This window comes from Mirounga angustirostris, unplaced genomic scaffold (genome assembly GCF_029215605.1).
Source record: "Mirounga angustirostris isolate CCGP_5_RB_7025 unplaced genomic scaffold, mMirAng1.0.hap1 SCAF_10, whole genome shotgun sequence".
Lineage (NCBI taxonomy): Eukaryota > Metazoa > Chordata > Mammalia > Carnivora > Phocidae > Mirounga > Mirounga angustirostris.
In genome coordinates this window covers 16079416-16098044 of record NW_026991718.1, presented here as the reverse complement: position 1 = coordinate 16098044, position 18629 = coordinate 16079416, and the positions used below count along the sequence as shown (strand labels likewise).

Genomic DNA, 18629 nt, shown 5'->3' with positions numbered 1-18629 from the left:
AGATAATCTGAGGTACGTGTGGACAGAGGGGAGATAGAGAGCAGGTTAAGGGGGCAAATGTTGGCACTGCGACATGCAACCATCAGTGATGTTCAAGTCAACTGGTAACTTGAGGGTAACTCAGGTTTTTTCTTTCTTCACCAGTAACACATTGCATTTCCTCTCCACCACCAAGACCGAAGTGGCTCCACCTCTCAATGAGAACAGGCAGTCCTGGTCGGCTTGCAAGCCTCTCTTTGCTGGCCTGGACTACTGTACGTCGGGTGCTTACTCCACCACCACCTCCACAGAATCTGCCTCCTACTATCCGCTGACCAGGGACACCAGGTCAGAGTTGCTCAGTGTCCCACCCCGCATCTGCTCACCTTCTACATTATGGCCACTTGGTGGGGCAAAGGGAAATCTGCTGTGTGTTCTAAGACCAGCCTTAGGTGTTTGCACCATCCTTTGATTACTTAAAATTACCTCTGTCCAGCGCACCTGAAGGGTACTTACATTCCTACCTAAACTTTGAGTAGGACTGAGTTTCTCCATGGGGGGTGGGGGGGGGGAGGTAAATCATGACTCCTAAAGGAGGTCTTAGCTCAAAAAATAAACAACCAAGGTGATTCTAGCACACTCCCTCCAGGGAGCTAAAGCCATTGCCCATGAGAAATATTCCTTTGAAAGCATCTCTTTATAGATGGTGTCCCTCTTTTCTCCCATATGCATTAGAGGGTGGAATCACAGCACAGATTCCAATTTGCTCCTAATTCAGTGTCCAGGTTTCTGAGCCTCCAGACACATTAGCTGGACTTTTCCTGGAGCCCCCTGATGTGTTTGAAGCGTCAGCCATGCTTGGGGGCTCTTTGTCCTCAACTCTCTCCGCTTCCACTCTTTCTTCTCAGCTTTGCTGATACAATCAGCCAACTCCCGCTCAGTTTGTCCAAACACCCTGGGGTCTCCCCTGGCCTTGGGCTCTTGGAGGGACTGAAAGGGATCAGTTAGGGACAAGAGACGATATTAAAATAAGGACCGTATTTTGGTTGCCATGGAGGCTGGGTTGTTTTGGGGGTGGTTAACATCATCACTGAAAGCTCTAACATTGTGCACCACATTACACTGTGATATCTTTAGATTTGAACTGGAACTGAAGCCCACGGGAGAAGTAGACCAGTATTCTGCCAGTATAACCCACGAACTGCAGCAAGAGGCCGGAGACCTGGTGGACATACTAACCTTTGTAACTCAGACAGAAGGCAAGTATCTAGAAAGGGCTCCTCCATCTCTGCCTCAGTCTCAGGTCCAGGACTCACAAGGAGGACTGATTAATTTAATGTATTTAACAAATTTATTGAATGCCTGAAAGGTGTCAGGCCACTTCTAAGAACTGAGGCTAGAACAATAAACAGTGGTGATAAACTCTGCCCACATACTGTTTACAGCCAACAGCCAAACAAGTAAATATTCAGAATGCCAGATTGGTGTTGGGGAGAAAAATAGAGCATAAAGGAGAAAGGGTGGAGGAAGACAGTGCCATTTGACATGATAAGGGAAAATGTCACTGGTAAAAGAACATTAAGAAGAGACTTGAAGGAGATAAGGGCATAAGCCATATGGAAAGAATGTTACAGGCTGAGGAGCTCATAGGTACAAAGGCCCTGAGGCAGGTATATGGCTGCCAGGTTGGAAGAAGAGGAAGGAAGCTGATATGACTGAAGAGGAGAGATCAGGGAAGAATATGGTAGAAGATGAGGTCACAGAGATAGGGGGAAGTAGGGGAAGGATGGGCTTGTAGGCCATGGCAAGGACATTGGTTTTTACTGTGAGTGAACTAGGAAGTCACTGGAGAGTTTTCATGATCTGTCCCTGTCCCCCTAAAGTCTTCAGCTCAAAGAAACTAGTATATGGGCTATTACAGTGATCCAGACCAGAGATATGGGTGCTTTGGATTAGAGCAGTGGCAAAAGAGATCTAAGAAGTAGTTGGATTCTGGACATATTTTGAAGTTTAGGCTTCTCAGGATTTGCTGATAAGGTGGGTATTGAATGTAAGAGAGAAAATGGAATCAGGATGGCCCTAAGTTTTTTGACCTGAGCAACTGAGGAGTGGAGTTGCCATTTACCCAGATACAAAAAGGCTGGTGGAGAAGCAGGTTTTAGGGGATGGGGCAAACTTAGACATTCACTTTGGAAGATCTTTTAATGTGGGAATAGTATGTCACAAAATTAAATGAGAAAAACAAAACCCACAGGAAAGGGGGTGCATGCTGAAAAAAAGGTCACATAACAACTTTCCAAAGGTGTAAAATGGGCACACCTATGAATTGGAGAAAGCCTAGGAATCTCGTGACAAAGGAAAGAGAAGTCTGGAAGAGGGGAAGCCAGGGCTGGGGTGGCTAGGAACCAGGAAGGGTGTCCCAGGTAGAGAGTCACGTATAGATGTCCTGTCTGCCTGGCACAGAAGAACTTCAAGCCTTTGTTGTTCCCTGACTACGCCAAGTGTTTCCCATGTCAGACCTTTGCATTCCAGGTCCCAGTGCCTGGAATGCTCTCCCCCCAGAACATGGCATGGCTCAGACCCTCTCTTCATTCGGGTCTCTGCCCATACATTGCCTTATCAGAGAGAACTCTGACCACCACACAGGAAATAGCACCTCTCTATCCCTCTCTTTCTTGTCTTCTTCAGTTTTACTTTTCTTCATGAAATCTAGTATCATCTAATGTGCTTGTTTATTGTCTGTACACCCCCCCACTAGAATGTAAGCTCCACGAGGGCAAGGACTCCCTAGTGCCAAGAGCAGTGCCAAACACATGACAGGCAATCAATAAATATTTGCAGAGTGAACAAATGTGTAAGTTAGAAATTTAAGGTAAAATCCTAAACTGTGTGCTCATCTGAGCCATTGAATGCTGAGGATTTCTCTGACTTTTCCTCTCCTTCCTTCCTAAACATAGCTTCTGTTCCTTGATTCTCTTGTACACACCTTTTCAGGTGCGAAGCACACTGAAGCTACTATGATGTTCAAATATAACCATCAGCGTAGGACTTTGTCCAGTGAAATCCAAATTCCAGATTTTGACGTTGACCTTGGGACAATCCTCAGAGTTCGTGATGAATCTACTATGGAAAAAAAGTCTTACAAGCTCACTGTGGACATTCAGAACAAGAAAATCACTGAGGTCACTCTCACTGGCCACATAAGGTATGGAAGGCTTGGGGTGATCTGACCTGAACTGCAGGCCCAAAACTGACCAAACCAGGGCACCTGGGTGGCTCGGTCAGTTAAGCATCTGCCTTTGGCTCAGATCATGATCCCAGGGTCCTGGGATTGAGCCCCATATCAGGCTCCCTGCTCAGCGGGGAGCCTGCTTCTCCCTCTACCTCTGCCCGCTGCTCCCCCTGCTTATGCTCTCTCTCTCAGATAAATAAATAAGTCTTTTTTAAAAATTGGGGGAAAAAACTGAGCAAACTAGGGGCATCCCCAGTCTGTGGTCCAAGAGGCAGATAGAGCCCTCAATATTCTGACCCTCTGCACGTGTCCAGTTGGATCTTCCTACCATTCACTGGATAGTTACTATTCATCAGGTACTGTGCTGGCTGCTCTAAAGGAATTATCTCAGTTCTCATAATAAACTGCAACATAGATACGAGTTTCCCTGTTTTGTAGATGAGAAAATGGTAGCTCAGAGGGGTTAAATAACTTGGCCAAAGCAGTAGAGCTAGTAAATGGTACAGACGGATTCAAACAGTTTTTGAAAATCATTTGTTTCTCCCATATCACCCTGGAAAGTCCTGAATTTGTGCCAAAGTCGGCTTCAGAAGTTAATGAGCTCATTTTCGGAACCGTTCGTGTCCCTCATTTTTGTCACCACCAATGACGCTGCTGCTTAATCCTACGTATCTCCTTGGGATGGATAGTCATGGAGGTCAAATGATTTTCTTTTCAATAGCTATGACAGAAGGGAAGAAGGCAAAATCAAAGGTGTTATTTCCATACCCCGTCTGCAAGCAGAAGTCAGAAGTGAAATCCTTACCCAGTGGTTTCCCACAAAACTACTCCTCCTAATGGACTCATCCGCTACGGCTTATGGCTCAACAGTTTCCAAGAAGCTGGTATGGCTTTATGGTATGTACCTCCTCTCCCCATGAGTGCTTCCAAAGGCACTGTGGACATGAGTGTGTTGTTGAGAGCCATGGGTTAAGGGCTGACCTGGTACTATGGATGACTATTTCACATGTGCACTTTCAGATGAAGAGAAGATTGAATTTGAATGGAACACAGGCACCAACGTGGATACCAAAAAAGTGGCTTCTAATTTCCCCGTGGACTTCTCTGATTATCCTAAAAGCTTGCATACGTATGCCAATAGTCTCTTGGATCACAGAGTTCCTCAAACAGACATGACTTTCCGACACATGGGTTCCAAATTAATAGTTGTAAGTATAAATCAGTCAGTCAATAAATACATGGTTATAAGGACTAATTACATACTCAACCCTGAGTGAGGTGAAGGAGAGTATCCAAAGATGGATAAGGTATGCTTCCTACCTCAGGGAATTCCTGGGGAGCAAATAAATATTCGTGCATGGTTAGTTACCCAGTTACACAAGGCCCTATGTGATAAATACCGTATAAATACTACTAAGCAGAAAAGTTTACTGTGCCTATAATATCAAAGGAAGCTTCAAGACCCTGGCTAGGAGTTTGACTATGTTATATATTCTTTTTATAAAACACAGGAAGAGATCAATGACTAGCACCCAAAATTCAAAATTTTCTGTGATTTCTTTTTTTTTTTTTTTAAAGATTTTATTTATTTATTTGAGAGAGAGAGACTGAGAGAGAGCATGAAAGGGGGGAGGGTCGGAGGGAGAAGCAGACTCCCTGCCGAGCAGGGAGCCCGATGCGGGACTCGATCCAGGGACTCCAGGATCATGACCTGAGCCGAAGGCAGTCGCTTAACCAACTGAGCCACCCAGGCGCCCTGTGATTTCTTTTTAACTTTCAGTGCATCATTCTACTTAATGATTGATCTGTCAAATATAGATTATCACCTGATGTTAATTGTACTTTGAGGCCCCTCCATACCCATTGCTCTAAAAGCTTCTTTTATTTTGTAGGCAACAAATACATGGCTTCAGAAGGCATCTAAGAGTCTTCCTTTTGCCCAGAATTTGCAAGATCACCTCAGTGGCCTAAAAGAATTGTACCTCCAGAAAATAGGATTGCCAGACTTCCACATCCCACAAAACCTCTTCTTGAAAAGGTTAAAAAAAAACACACACACACACACACACAGAAAAAAGAACACAGAAAAATTTCTTGAACCATGAAAAGTAAATGGCAAGTTTTACTTAGCATAATTTAGACTCTTTTTAAATTTACCTTTTTAAGAGAAATAATTGAAGCATCTTAAGGAGATTGATAACTCTCACAGAAACACAATGGCATTTTTGCATGATTGGACATGGGGTCTGAACGTGAACACCAATCGAGTCAGAAAGAACCTAAGAAAGTAATTGGAGGATTCTGGTACATTCACACAAAGAGGTTTTATGCACTGCAACCTGAATTTGAAAGCCATCTAGTTTTCCTCCATCATAAGTGAACTATCGTAATAGTCCGCTATATGTGCATAGTATTGAAAAGACTACAAAGGGCTTTTAGGTATCCGAGTCCAGCTCTGTGAGATCAGCAGAAAGGGTACCATTATCCTCACTATACAGATAACATCACTGAGACTCAGAGAGGCATAGACACAGAGCATCACCACTCAGTGGAAGCTAAAACTACAGCCTAAGATTACTGCTCCCCACACCACACTCTTTTCACATACCCAGTTGTCTCATTTCAGTTTAGCAAATAGGAAGTACCGAGTGTCACATGTGCGTAAAATGCTGCACTAGGTGCAGTGAGAATATAGAAACCAGGTAAGGTGTCATCCTTCCTCCCAGGAAGAGCATGTAGGCACTGACAAGTGAACCAGCTAATTATGTGAGCAGAATTGCAGTGTGTTCTTTGAGATAGACACAAGGGACTGGCTCTTGGAAGGGTTTTGAATGGATTTGAGTGTTTGATGGATGGAGGTGAAAAGCACGATTCTGGACACAGGGAGCAGCATGAGGAAAAGCATAGTGTGGGTTTGGGAATGGGGTACATGCGCCACTGCTTGGAAGGTCAGAGAGCAGGGAACTTTGGGTTCTTGATTTCTGACTGTGGGGACGTTGTCTTTGCTCTTCATTTTAGTGACGGCCGGGTCAAATACACATTGAACAAGAACACTGTGAAAATTGATATTCCTTTGCCTTTTGGTGGAAAATCCTCCAAAGATCTAATGATGTTAGAGACTATTCGGACACCAGACCTCAACTTCAAGTCCATAAGATTCCACTTGCCGCCTTGGGAATTCCAAATCCCCACCTTTACCATTCCCAAGTTGTATCAACTGCGAGTGCCTCTCTTGGGGGTTCTAGACCTCTCTACAAATATCTACAGCAATTTGTACAACTGGTCCGCCTCCTACACTGGCGGCAACACCAGCACCAACCACTTAAGGCTTCAGGCTCGGTACCACATGAAGGCTGACTCTGTGGTTGACTTGCTGTCCTACAGTGTGCAAGGTGAGCCATGGTCGGGCAGAGGGTACACAGGGCTAATTCACTGCAGGCTCTGATGGGATAGCCTCGTCTGGGAAGGAAAAGACTCGGGCTTTCTTACAGATATTTTCCTTGCTATTTAGAAGCCTATTCATTCATTCATTCATTCATTCAACTAATAGAAATATTTATTAAATGTATAATATGTACCAAGCATTCTACATGGGCAACAACAGAGAAAGCAGACAGCTAAACTGGTAATGAAAATTCAGCATAGGAGGTGCTATGATAGGGTATAATGGAAAAGTATAAGGCACAGAGAGGCACTTGATAAGGGAACCCAACAAAATCTGTGGTGGTCAGGGAAGCCTTTTGCTGTCAGATTTTACACTTGTGTCATGGATGGAGGAAGTTCCTCTCGCACAACTAACCCAGATCAGGGGGACTTTATTTATTTGCGGGGGGTGGGGGGATACTTTATTACTGAAAGACTTTCAACATAGAAATTCCTCTGGGAATTTATTATTTAATTTAACTAATGTGTTTTAATTTTTATGTCAGGATCTGGAGAAACAACCTATGACCACAGGAATATGTTCACATTATCATGTGATGGGTATCTACGCCACAAATTACTGGACTCAAATATGAAATTCAGTCACGTGGAAAAAATTAGAAATAATCCAGCCTCAAAAAGTTTGCTAACATTTGACGCTTCTAGTGCCTGGGGACCTCAGATATCTGCTTCAGTACATTTGGACTCAAAAAAGAAACATCATTTGTATGTCAAGGAAGCCAAGATTGATGGGCAGTTTAGAGTCTCTTCATTCTATGCTAAGGGCACATATGGCCTGTCTTACCAGAGGGATTCTACCACTGGCCAGTTAAGTGGAGAGTCCAACCTGAGGTTTAACTCCTCCTACCTCCAGGGCACCAACTACATAACAGGAAGATATGAGGATGGAACTGTCTCCTTAACCTCCACCTCGGATCTGCAAGATGGCATCATTAAAAATTCTGCTTTCCTGAGATATGAGAACTATGAGCTGACCCTGAAATCAGACACCAATGGGAAGCATGAGGATTTTGCCACTTCTAACAAAGTGGATATGACCTTCTCTAAGGAAAATGCATTGCTGCGTTCTGAGTATCAGGCTGATTACAAGTCATTGAGATTCTTCAGCCTGCTTTCTGGATCACTAAATTCCCATGGCCTTGAATTAAATGCTGATATTTTGGGCACTGACAAAATTAATAGTGGTGCTCACAAAGCAACACTAAGGATTGGCCAAGATGGAATGTCTACCAGTGCAACTACCAACTTGAAGTATAGCCCTCTGGTGCTGGAGAATGAGCTGAATGCAGCGCTGGGCCTCTCGGGGGCATCTCTGAGATTAACAGCGAATGGCCGCTTCAGGGAACACAATGCAAAATTCAGTCTGGATGGAAAAGCTGCCCTCACAGAAGTATCACTGGGAAGTGCTTATCAGGCCATGATTTTGGGTGTCGACAGCAAAAATGTTTTCAACTTCAAAATCAGTCGGGAGGGCCTGAAGCTTTCAAATGACATGATGGGATCTTATGCTGAGATGAAACTTGACTACACGAACAACCTGAATATTGCAGGGTTATCACTGGACTTCTCTTCAAAACTTGACAACATTTACAGCTCTGACAAGTTTTATAAGCAAAATGTTAATGTACAGCTACAACCCTATTCTCTTGTAACTACTATAAACAATGACCTGAAATTCAATGCTCTGGATCTGACCAACAGTGGGAAATTACGGCTAGAACCCCTGAAGCTGAATGTGGGTGGGAACATAAAAGGAGTCTACCAAAACAACGAAATAAAACACATCTACACCATTTCTTATGCTGACTTATCAGCAAGTTATAAAGCAGACACCATAGCTAAAGTGCAGGATACAGAGTTCAGCCATCGGCTTAACACAAACATCGCCGGGCTGGCTTCAGCCATCGACATCAGTACAAACTACAACTCGGACTCACTCCATTTCAGCAACGTTGTTCACTCTGCCATGGCCCCATTTACAATGACCATCGATGCACATACAAATGGCAATGGGAAACTGAGTCTCTGGGGAGAGCATACTGGGCAGCTGTATAGCAAATTCCTGTTGAAAGCAGAACCTCTGGCCCTTACCTTCTCTCATGATTACAAGGGATCCACAAGCCACCATCTCCCATTGAAGAGCAGTATCGGTACTGCTCTTGATCACAAAGTCAGTGTCCTGCTTACTCCGGCTGAACAGACAGGCACCTGGAAACTCAAGACCCAGCTGAACAGAAATGAATACAGCCAGGACTTCGATGCTTACAATAATAAAGACAAAGTTGGTGTGGAGCTTAGAGGACAAGCCCTGGCTGACCTCACCATGCTAGACTTCTCAATTCAAGTGCCATTTTTACTCAGTGAACACACCAACATAATTGACACTTTAGGGATGAGGGATGCTATTGGCCAGCCCCAAGAATTCAGTGTTGTTGCTTCTGTAAAATACGATAAGAATCAAGATGTCCACACCATCAACCTCCCATTCTTTGAAATCCTGCCAGAATATTTTGAGGAGAAACGAATGGTGATTTTAACAGCACTGGAAACCATACAGAGAGAACTGAAACTCATCAATGTTGATCAGTTTGTGAAGAAATACAGAACAGCCTTGGACAAGCTCCCACAGCAAGTCGATGGTTATCTGAATGCACTCAACTGGGAGAGACAAGTTTTGAGTGCCAAGGAGAAACTAACTGCTCTCACAGAGAATTATAGAATTACAGAAAATGATCTACAAATCGCATTGGACAATACCAAAATCACCCTTAATGACAAACTGTCTCAACTAAAAACATATGTGATACAATTTGATCAGTATATTAATGATAATTATGATTTACATGATTTTAAAACAGCTATTGCTAAGATTATTGATCAAATCATTGAAAAACTGAAAATTCTTGATGAACTTTATCATATCCATGTAAATTTAGTAAAAACAATCCATGATGTGTATTTGTTTATTGAAAAGACTGATTTTAACAAAATTGGAAGTAGTACTGCATTTTGGATTCAAAATGTGGACACTAAGTATAAAATCAAAGTCCAGATACAAGAGAAATTGCAACAGCTCAAGACACAGATTCAGAATATAGACATCCAGCACCTTGCTGAACAGTTAAAACAACAGGTCGAGGCTACTGATGTCAGAGTTCTTTTACATTGGTTGAGAATTACAGTTGAGCATGTCAAATACTATGTTATAAATCTTATGGAAGATTGTGAAGTAGCTGAGAAAATCAATGCGCTTGGAGCCATGTCCCATCAGTTAATTAAGATGTATGAAATAGACCAACACATCCAGGTTTTAGTGGATAAATCAGTAGAGTTGGCCCACCAATATAAGTTGAAGGAGACTGTTCAAAAGCTAAGCAATGTCCTACAACAAGTTAAGATAAAAGATCACTTTGAGAAATTGGTTACATTTATTGATAATGCTATCAAGCAACTTAAAGCATTGTCTTTTAAAAAAATCATTGAACAAGTAAACAGATTCCTTGACATGTTGGTAGAGAGATTAAGGTCATTTGATTACCACCAGTTTGTAGATGAAACCAATAACAAAATCCATGAGGTGACCCAGAGACTCAATGGTGAAATCCAGGCCCTGGAACTTTCACAGAAAGCTAAAGCACTGACACTGTTTGTAGAGGACATCAAGGGCACGGTCTCAATCCATCTGGAACACCTAAAGGGCACCCAAATAAACCTATTCTTCGATTGGTTGCAGGAGACTTTAAATTCAACATCTTTCATCTACATGAGAGAAAAATTCCAAGAGACCCTAGAAGATATACGAGACCGGGTGTATCAAATGGACATTCAGTGGGAAATTCAACGGTACCTGTCCCTGGTCAGCCAGGTTTACAGCACGCTTGTCACTTACATTTCTGACTGGTGGAGTCTCACTGCTAAGAACCTCACTGACTTTGCAGAACAGCATTCTATCCAAGACTGGGCTGAGAACCTGAAAGCCTTGGTAGAACAAGGGTTCACTGTTCCTGAAATCCAGACCACCTTCGGAACCATGCCTGCCTTTGAAGTCAGTCTCCGTGCTCTTCAGGAAGCTACGTTTCAGACTCCGGACTTCATAGTCCCCCTGACAGATCTGAAGGTTCCGTCAGTTCAGATCAATTTCAAAAGGTTGAAAGAAATAGAGATGCCATCCAGGTTTGCCACACCAGAATTTACTGTCCTTAATACCTTCCACGTGCCTTCCTTTACAATTGACTTGGTAGAAATAAAAGCAAAGATCATCAGAACCATTGACCAAATGCTGCACGGTGAGCTGCAGTGGCCAGTTCTGGAAGTGGACCTGAGGGACCTGATGGAGGTAGACACCATTCTTGCTAGCATCACTCTGCCAGACTTCCATTTGCCAGAAATCAAAATTCCAGAATTCATACTCCCAAATCTCGATTTTAAAGATTATCAAGTTCCTGACCTTCACATACCAGAATTCCAGCTTCCCTGCATGTCACCCACAGTTGAAGTCCCTACTTTTGGCAAGCTTCATAGCATTTTGAAAATCCAGTCTCCCCTTTTCACATTAGATGCAAATACTGACATTCAGAATGTAACTACTTCAGGGAACAGGGCAGAGATCACAGCTTCCGTCACCGCCAAAGGAGAGTCCAAATTAGAAGTTCTCAATTTTGATTTTCAAGCCAACATGCAGCTATCAGGCCCTGAGATTAATCCACTGGTTATGAAGCAATCCATGAGGCTCTCCAGCAAGTACGTGAAAACAGAGCACGAGAGTGAAGTGCTGTTTTTTGGAAATACTATTGAGGGAAAATCAAACACAGTGGCAGGTTTACACACAGAAAAAAATACACTGGAGCTTAGTCATGGTGTGCTCGTCAGGATAAACAATCAGCTTACCTTGGACAGCAACATAAAGTACTTCCACAAATTGAACATCCCCAAACTGGACTTTTCCAGCCAGGCTGAGCTGCGTAATGAAATCAAGACCCTGTTGGAAGCTGGACACATAGCATGGAATTCTTCTGGAATAGGGTCATGGAAATGGGCCTGCCACACATTCTCAGATGAAGGAGCACATGAATCACAAGCTCGCTTTACTATAGAAGGACCCATTGCTTCCTTTGGATTGTCTAATAAGATCAACAGCAAACACCTAAGATTAAGCCAAAACTTCGTTTATGAATCTGGCTTCCTCGACTTTTCTAAATTTGAAATCCAGTCACAGGTTGAATCCCAACATGTGGGGCGCAGTGTTCTAGCCGCTAAAGGCACAGCACTGCTTGGAGAAAGGAAGGCAGAGATAACTGGCAACCATGATGCTCATTTAAATGGAAAAGTTATTGGAATTTTAAAAAATTCTCTTTTCTTTACAGCACAGCCATTTGAGATTACTGTATCCACGAACAATGAAGGGAATTTGAAAGTTAGTTTTCCATTAAAATTGATAGGGAAGGTAGACTTCCTGAATAACTATGCATTGTTTTTGAGTCCTAGTGCCCAGCAAGCAAGTTGGCAAGCAAGTGCCAGGTTCAATCAGTATAAGTACCGTCAGAATTTCTCTGCTCGAAACAATGAGAACAGCACTGAGGCCCACATAGGAATCAATGGAGAAGCTAACCTGGATTTCCTCAACATTCCTTTGACAATTCCTGAAATGACTGTACCGTACACAATGCTCACAACTCCCCAGGTGAAAGATTTCTCCTTGTGGGAGAAAACAGGCTTGAAGGATTTCTTGAAGACAACAAAGCAATCATTTGATTTAAGTGTAAAGGCCCAGTATAAGAAAAACAAAGACAAGCATATCATCCCAATTCCTATTTATGCAAAAGATTTCCAGGTATTGAGTACCCCAAATGATATTTTCATTCCAGCCATGGGCAATGTTACCTATGACTTTTCTTTTAAATCAGGCGTCATCACGCTGAATACCAATGTTGGACTGTATAACCAGTCAGATATTGTTGCTCATTTCCTAACTTCCTCTTCTTCTGTTACTGATGCACTGCAGTACAAATTAGAGGGCACCTCAAGTTTGACGAGGAAAAGAGGCTTGAAGCTAGCCACAGCTTTGTCTCTGACTAACAAATTCGTGGAAGGCAATCATGACAGTACTATTAGTTTGACCAGGAAAAACATGGAGGCATCAGTGACAACATCTGCAAAAGTCCAAATTCCCATTTTGAGAATGAATTTCAAGCAAGAACTTAATGGAAATACCAAGTCGAAGCCTACTGTCTCTTTATCCATTGAATTAACGTATGATCTCAATTCCCCTGAACTGTACTCTACTGCCACAGGGACAGTCAACCACAAACTCAACTTAGAGAGCCTCACCTCTTACTTTTCCATTGAGTCATCTACCAAAGGGGATATCAAGGGTTCAGTACTTTCAAGGGAATATTCAGGAACTATTGCCAGTGAGGCCAGCACTTACTTGAATTCCAAGAGTACTCGGTCTTCAGTGAAGCTGCAAGGGGCTTCCAAAGTTGATGGTATCTGGAACCTTGAAGTAAGAGAAAATTTTGCTGGAGAAGCCACTCTGCAACGCATCTATACCATCTGGGAACACAACACAAAAAACAATTTACAGCTAGAGGGCTTCTTTTTATCATCTGGAGAGCATACAAGCAAAGCCACTCTGGAACTCTCCCCATGGAAAATGTCAGCCCTTGTTCAGGTCCATGCAAGTCAGCCCAGTTCCCTCCTTGAAATCAATTACCTTGGCCAAGAGTTGTCCCTGAATATTAACACTGAGAACCAGAAGGTCAGCTGGAAAAGTGAGGTCCAGGTTCATTCTGAGTTCTTCCAGAACAACATACAGCTTTCCAATGACCAAGAAGAGGCACGCCTTGACATTGCAAGTTCCTTAAAACTGTCCCTATGGTTCCTCAAAGATATTGTCCTTCCAGTTTATGACAAGAGCTTATGGGACCTCCTAAAGCTGGATGTCACCACCAGCATTGATAGGAAACAGTATCTTCATGCTTCAACTGCCCTTGTGTACACCAAAAACCCCAATGGCTATCATTTCTCTGTCCCTGTGCAAAAATTGGCTGATAAATTCATCATTCCCAGACTGAAACTAAGTGGTCTAAATTCAAGTTTTGTCATACCTACATTCCAAGTCCCATTTACAGATCTTCAGGTTCCATCCTACACATTTGATTTCAGTGAAATAAAAATCTACAAGAAGCTAAGCACTTTGCCATTTGCCCTCAATATACCAACACTACCCAAAGTGAAATTCCCCAAAGTTGATGTGTTAACAAAATATTCTGAACCAGAAGACTCCTCAGTTCCCTTTTTTGAGATAACTGTGCCTGCATCTCAGTTAACTGTGTCCCAATTCAGCCTTCCAAAAAGTATTTCAGCTGGCAGTGCTATTGGGTATCTAAATGAGGTGGCCAGCAAGATTGCAGACTTTGAGTTGCCAGCCATTACCATACCTGAGCAGACTATTGAGATTCCTTCCCTTAAGTTCTCTGTACCTGCTGGAATTTTTATTCCATCCTTTGGAGGACTGACTGCACATTTTGGGGTGGCCTCTCCCCTGTATAATGCTACTTGGAGTGCTGGTTTGAAAAACAAAGTAGAATACGTTGAAACATTCCTGAATTCCATGTGCAATTCAACCATTCAATTCCTGGAATATGATCTAAATGGTAAGAAAATGGCCTGACTCCTATATGCTCTATATTTGCAATGAGAGTTGTGAATAAATAATTGCATATTTTTGTAAGACTGGAAGTAAAATTACTCTCCATAGCAAAATTTTAAAAAGAGAGAAAGAGAAGGATATATACCCCACGTGTAAAAAACCACCCTGTAGAAAACCTACAACATTCAAGAGGAATAGATTCAAAGAAAGTATATATATATATATATATTTTTTTTTTGTGATGATTTTAGGACTAATAATGTCTCCTTCTAACTATTTTTGTTAAACATGGACTGCACGTTTCAAACATGTAAAGCATGTAGTTAAGATAGAATTCTCCTGGTTTTCACAATGAAAATATTTATGTCCTGCAGTTATTAATCTAATGAAATATAACATTTCTCCTCTACAGTTGTGGGAACACACAAAATTGAAGATGGCATGTTAGCCTGTAGGATGAAGGGAACATTTGCACACCATGACATCAGTGCAGAATATAAAGAAGATAGCGAATATCAAGGACTTCAGTATGGAACTTTTATGGAAATCTCATCTCTTTTCAAATCATTGTGATTTTTTTTTTTCCATCTCCATACCCTTCATGATGGCTCATCTGCTTTTCTGCTTCTGCTTTCAGGGACTGGAAAAAAGAGATTCGCCTTGACATCACCAGCCCAACATTCACTGATGTCCATTTGCACCACCAACTAAGTAAGAATAGCCTCTCCTCCTCTGTGGCCTCCCCAGCCATAGGCACTGTAGCCTTGGACTTGGAAGACAATGACAGTACCTTAAAATGGAATCTGTACTATCACCCTCAGGTGAGTCCCATATAATGGGTTACATACCCCAAAAACGGGTAGAGAATTTGAGAAAATCTATTCAATTCAATGCAAAGTATTCTCTCAAGGCTTTCCCAAAGTAGAGGAAACCAAGAAATGAGCAGTTCGAACTTTTTCTCTGAGAAACTACTCTCCAGAATGTACTACAATGATTTTATTGATTTTAATTATTACAGGCACACATGACATCCTATTTCCACTATTATTCTATTACCTTATGGCAAATTTAGAATGATGAGGGTTATGCCTCATCACCTAAATCATGCGCAAACTCTGCCCAGTACATTTTTCAGATAAGGGTTTCCGGAGTATCTGAGTCTTCAAAATTTTTCCCCACAATAGAAGAGTTAGCTGAGATATGACAAATTTCTCTCATGTACTTTATAAGCTCTGCCAGGGCCAAATCAAAGATGCCATTAGTAGAGAGGAAGAAGCAATCAAGTTCTACTGCTAAAGTTTGTCACAGGTTTAGAGAATGAATGGCTCCTGATACTGGGATTCTAGGTCTCTGCTAGATGGACTTTGGACTTTTTCCTTTTTGCTACTTCTCCCTTGTCTGAAGTAGTCTTCTCCTGTCTCTTTCTCCACTTTCTCCTCCCCCTCCCCCTCCCCATCTCCCTCTCCCTTTCCTAATCTTCAGTCCTTAGAAGGCCTTAATGTTAAGTGTTACTGTGTAAATGCCATGCATAATTTTATACTTCCTGGGACATATGATAAAGAGGAATTAACAACAGTGAACTTTTTTAACCATAAGACAAACACATGAACTGACATATGCAAGATAAATCCCCTTCAGAATATGAAAGATCCTCTGATCTTTACTTTTAACTGTTAATGAAGTTTTAGTGTAGTATATTATGTAATCAGGATAATTGAAAACATGTTTTTTTTGTTGGGTTTTTTTTTTTTTTTTTTTTTGGTTTTAGTCCTCTCTAGATAAAAAACTCAACATATTCAAAACTGAGTGGAGGTACCAGGAATCTGGTGAGAAACGTCAGATCAAAGTCAGCTGGGAAGAGGAGGCAGCATCTGAACTACTAAGCTCTCTCAAAAACAATGTGCCCAAGGCCACGAGGGCTCTTTATGACTATGCTAACAAGTACCACCAGGAGCACACAGGACTCGATCTGAGAGATGCTTCTTTAAAACTGAGAAGAAGTCTGCAGAACAGCGCTGAGTGGGCCTATCAAGGCGCCATGAGGCAGATTGATGAGGCAGACATAGGGCTCCAGAAGGTAGCCAGAAGCACCACTAAAACCTACCAGCAATGGAAGGACAAGGCCCAGGATCTGTACCAGGAACTGTTATTGGCTAAGGGAGACCAAGCTGATTTCTGGGGACACCAGAATGAGAAATCTGACAGATTAATAGGAGTTACTCGGGAATACAAAGTCATAGTCAGTCATCAGATTGACTCGTTGATTGATTTCCTGAAGTTAACCAGATTCCAGCTCCCAGGAAAAGCTGGGACATACACTAAAGATGAAGTCTGCACTGTGGTCATGAGGGAAGTAGGGCAGGTGCTGTCCCAGGTATATTCAAAAATCCATAGTGGGTTAGAAATAATGTTTTCCTATTTCCAAGACCTGATGGAGAAATCTGTATTAATCAAGGACCTAGAGATTAAAATTCCTTTTGGTTCACAGACCTTTAAACTAATAGATCTAACCTCAGAGTTTGGGAGACTGTTGATACCTTTATCACAAAAGCTACAGGATATATTTAACAACCTTCAGTCTCTCAAGACTACAGAAATGCTAAGTGATCTTCGGAGCTATTTACAAAGAACTTTCCAAGAGCTAGAAGAAGATATTCAATACTTAAAGGAGGTAAAATCTACTTATTTCATTGGTCATATTCAATACAAGATCAACAGAATCTTCAACAAATATATTCCATATGTTTTTCAATACCTGTACCTTAACATTGGCAAGTTTAGTGAACTTGTTGAAAACCAACTTCAGAAAGCTTCTCAACAGTTACAGCAGTACCATCAAATCATAAAGGATCTTCACAAAGAATATGTTGATCCAAGTGTGGTCAGCTGGACAGCAAGGTTTTATGAACTTGAAGAAAAGATCATTAGCTTGCTCAAGAACCTAGTGGACGTCCTTAAGGACTTGCACTCCAATTACACTGTCAGTACTACTATGTTGGTTTCCGAGGTCTCAAGTCAAATTGAGCAGTTTGTGCAGAAAGATATCCAGGAATACCTTAGCATCCTTACCGATGAAGATGGAAAAGGGAAGGAGAAGATTGCAGAGCTTTCTACCAATGCTCAGGAAATAATTAAAAGCTGGACCATTGCAATGAAGGAAATCATTTCTGATTACCGCCAGCAGTTCAGATATAAACTACAGGATTTTTCAGACCAACTTTCTGATTACTATGAAAAATTCATTACTGAGTCCAAAAGATTGATTGACCTGTCCATTCAAAAATACCACATGTTTCTGAGGTATATCACTGAATTGCTGAAAGAGCTACAATCGGCCACAGTCAATAACATGACCCCCTACATCAAGGTTTCTCCGGGAGAATTTACTATCACTTTCTAATTGTTTATAGCAATTCTCATTCATTCTTCTGTTCCAATTAAACTTTCATATAGTAGGGGAAAATTCAAACTGTACGTGTTGATATAACCACACACTGAGCCAGCCTTATGGCAAGCAGCTGACTCTAGGCAGAAGCACATATGACCTGGATCTGTACTGAAGCTGGCATCAGATCTCTGACGGTCTCTCAACTCTGGGAAATAACATTTTTTTTTTTTGCAAGTTAAAGAAAATCAGGATTTGAGTTATTTTACTAAACTTGGGGGAGGGAGAACAAATAAATGAATTCTTTATTGCGTATTGTAGCACTCAATTTGACTCATTCATATTGAAAAATAGCAAAATGAGGGTATTGATTCAAATGTCTGGCATTTCAAAACTTCTAGAAGAATACACATGGAGTTTAGAGTAATAGAATAAAAGAGGAAAGGGAGGATTTGAGGAGGGAACTATTTTGCCACCTAAAAGATAAAAAAGGTAACTGATATCAGGGATTGTATTTTCCAAGTGAAAAGGAAGAACTATTTGCAAAGGCCTTCACATAATTTGATCCCAAGGAGCAACTTATTTGTCTTCATGTGCCACACAGTCTTCCTCATCCACCAGTCTGCCCTTACCTGGCAAGGTGCTCTATGGGGTTCTGAGATAAATAAACAGGCTCTTTATTTCACTCAGCCTGCCAGGAATGGAGAAAGGATGGCTAGGAAGTCCTGGCCCCATTGCTTCATGATAATAGGGACCTCAGATGTCTCCCTGCAACTTAGCCAGGATCCATTCAAGGCACAGAAAGGAAGGGTGGAAGAGGGAGCATGGGGACATATATTCCTAACATTTCTGAGACCAAGTGTACACTTATGTTCTTGAGTTCCCTTATTCCTCCAAATTTAATATCTAAGAAGCCCAAGTATAATCAAAACCTAAGG

At 41.8% G+C, this 18629-nt stretch overlaps 1 protein-coding gene across 1 annotated transcript in view; it reads left to right on the top strand.

Annotated features, from left to right (window-relative positions):
- Nucleotides 1-18007, top strand: part of APOB (apolipoprotein B) — a 36894-nt gene extending 18887 nt beyond the window's left edge. The window contains exons 17-27 of the mRNA XM_045883941.2: nucleotides 145-327; nucleotides 1117-1238; nucleotides 2974-3184; nucleotides 3933-4108; nucleotides 4232-4419; nucleotides 5104-5249; nucleotides 6230-6603; nucleotides 7141-14310; nucleotides 14719-14833; nucleotides 14944-15127; nucleotides 16075-18007. Of these exons, the coding sequence (XP_045739897.2) occupies nucleotides 145-327; nucleotides 1117-1238; nucleotides 2974-3184; nucleotides 3933-4108; nucleotides 4232-4419; nucleotides 5104-5249; nucleotides 6230-6603; nucleotides 7141-14310; nucleotides 14719-14833; nucleotides 14944-15127; nucleotides 16075-17706 (10501 nt within the window). The 3' untranslated portion in view covers nucleotides 17707-18007. The remainder of the gene's footprint in view (nucleotides 1-144; nucleotides 328-1116; nucleotides 1239-2973; nucleotides 3185-3932; nucleotides 4109-4231; nucleotides 4420-5103; nucleotides 5250-6229; nucleotides 6604-7140; nucleotides 14311-14718; nucleotides 14834-14943; nucleotides 15128-16074) is intronic.
- The last annotated feature ends 622 nt before the right edge of the window (nucleotides 18008-18629 follow it).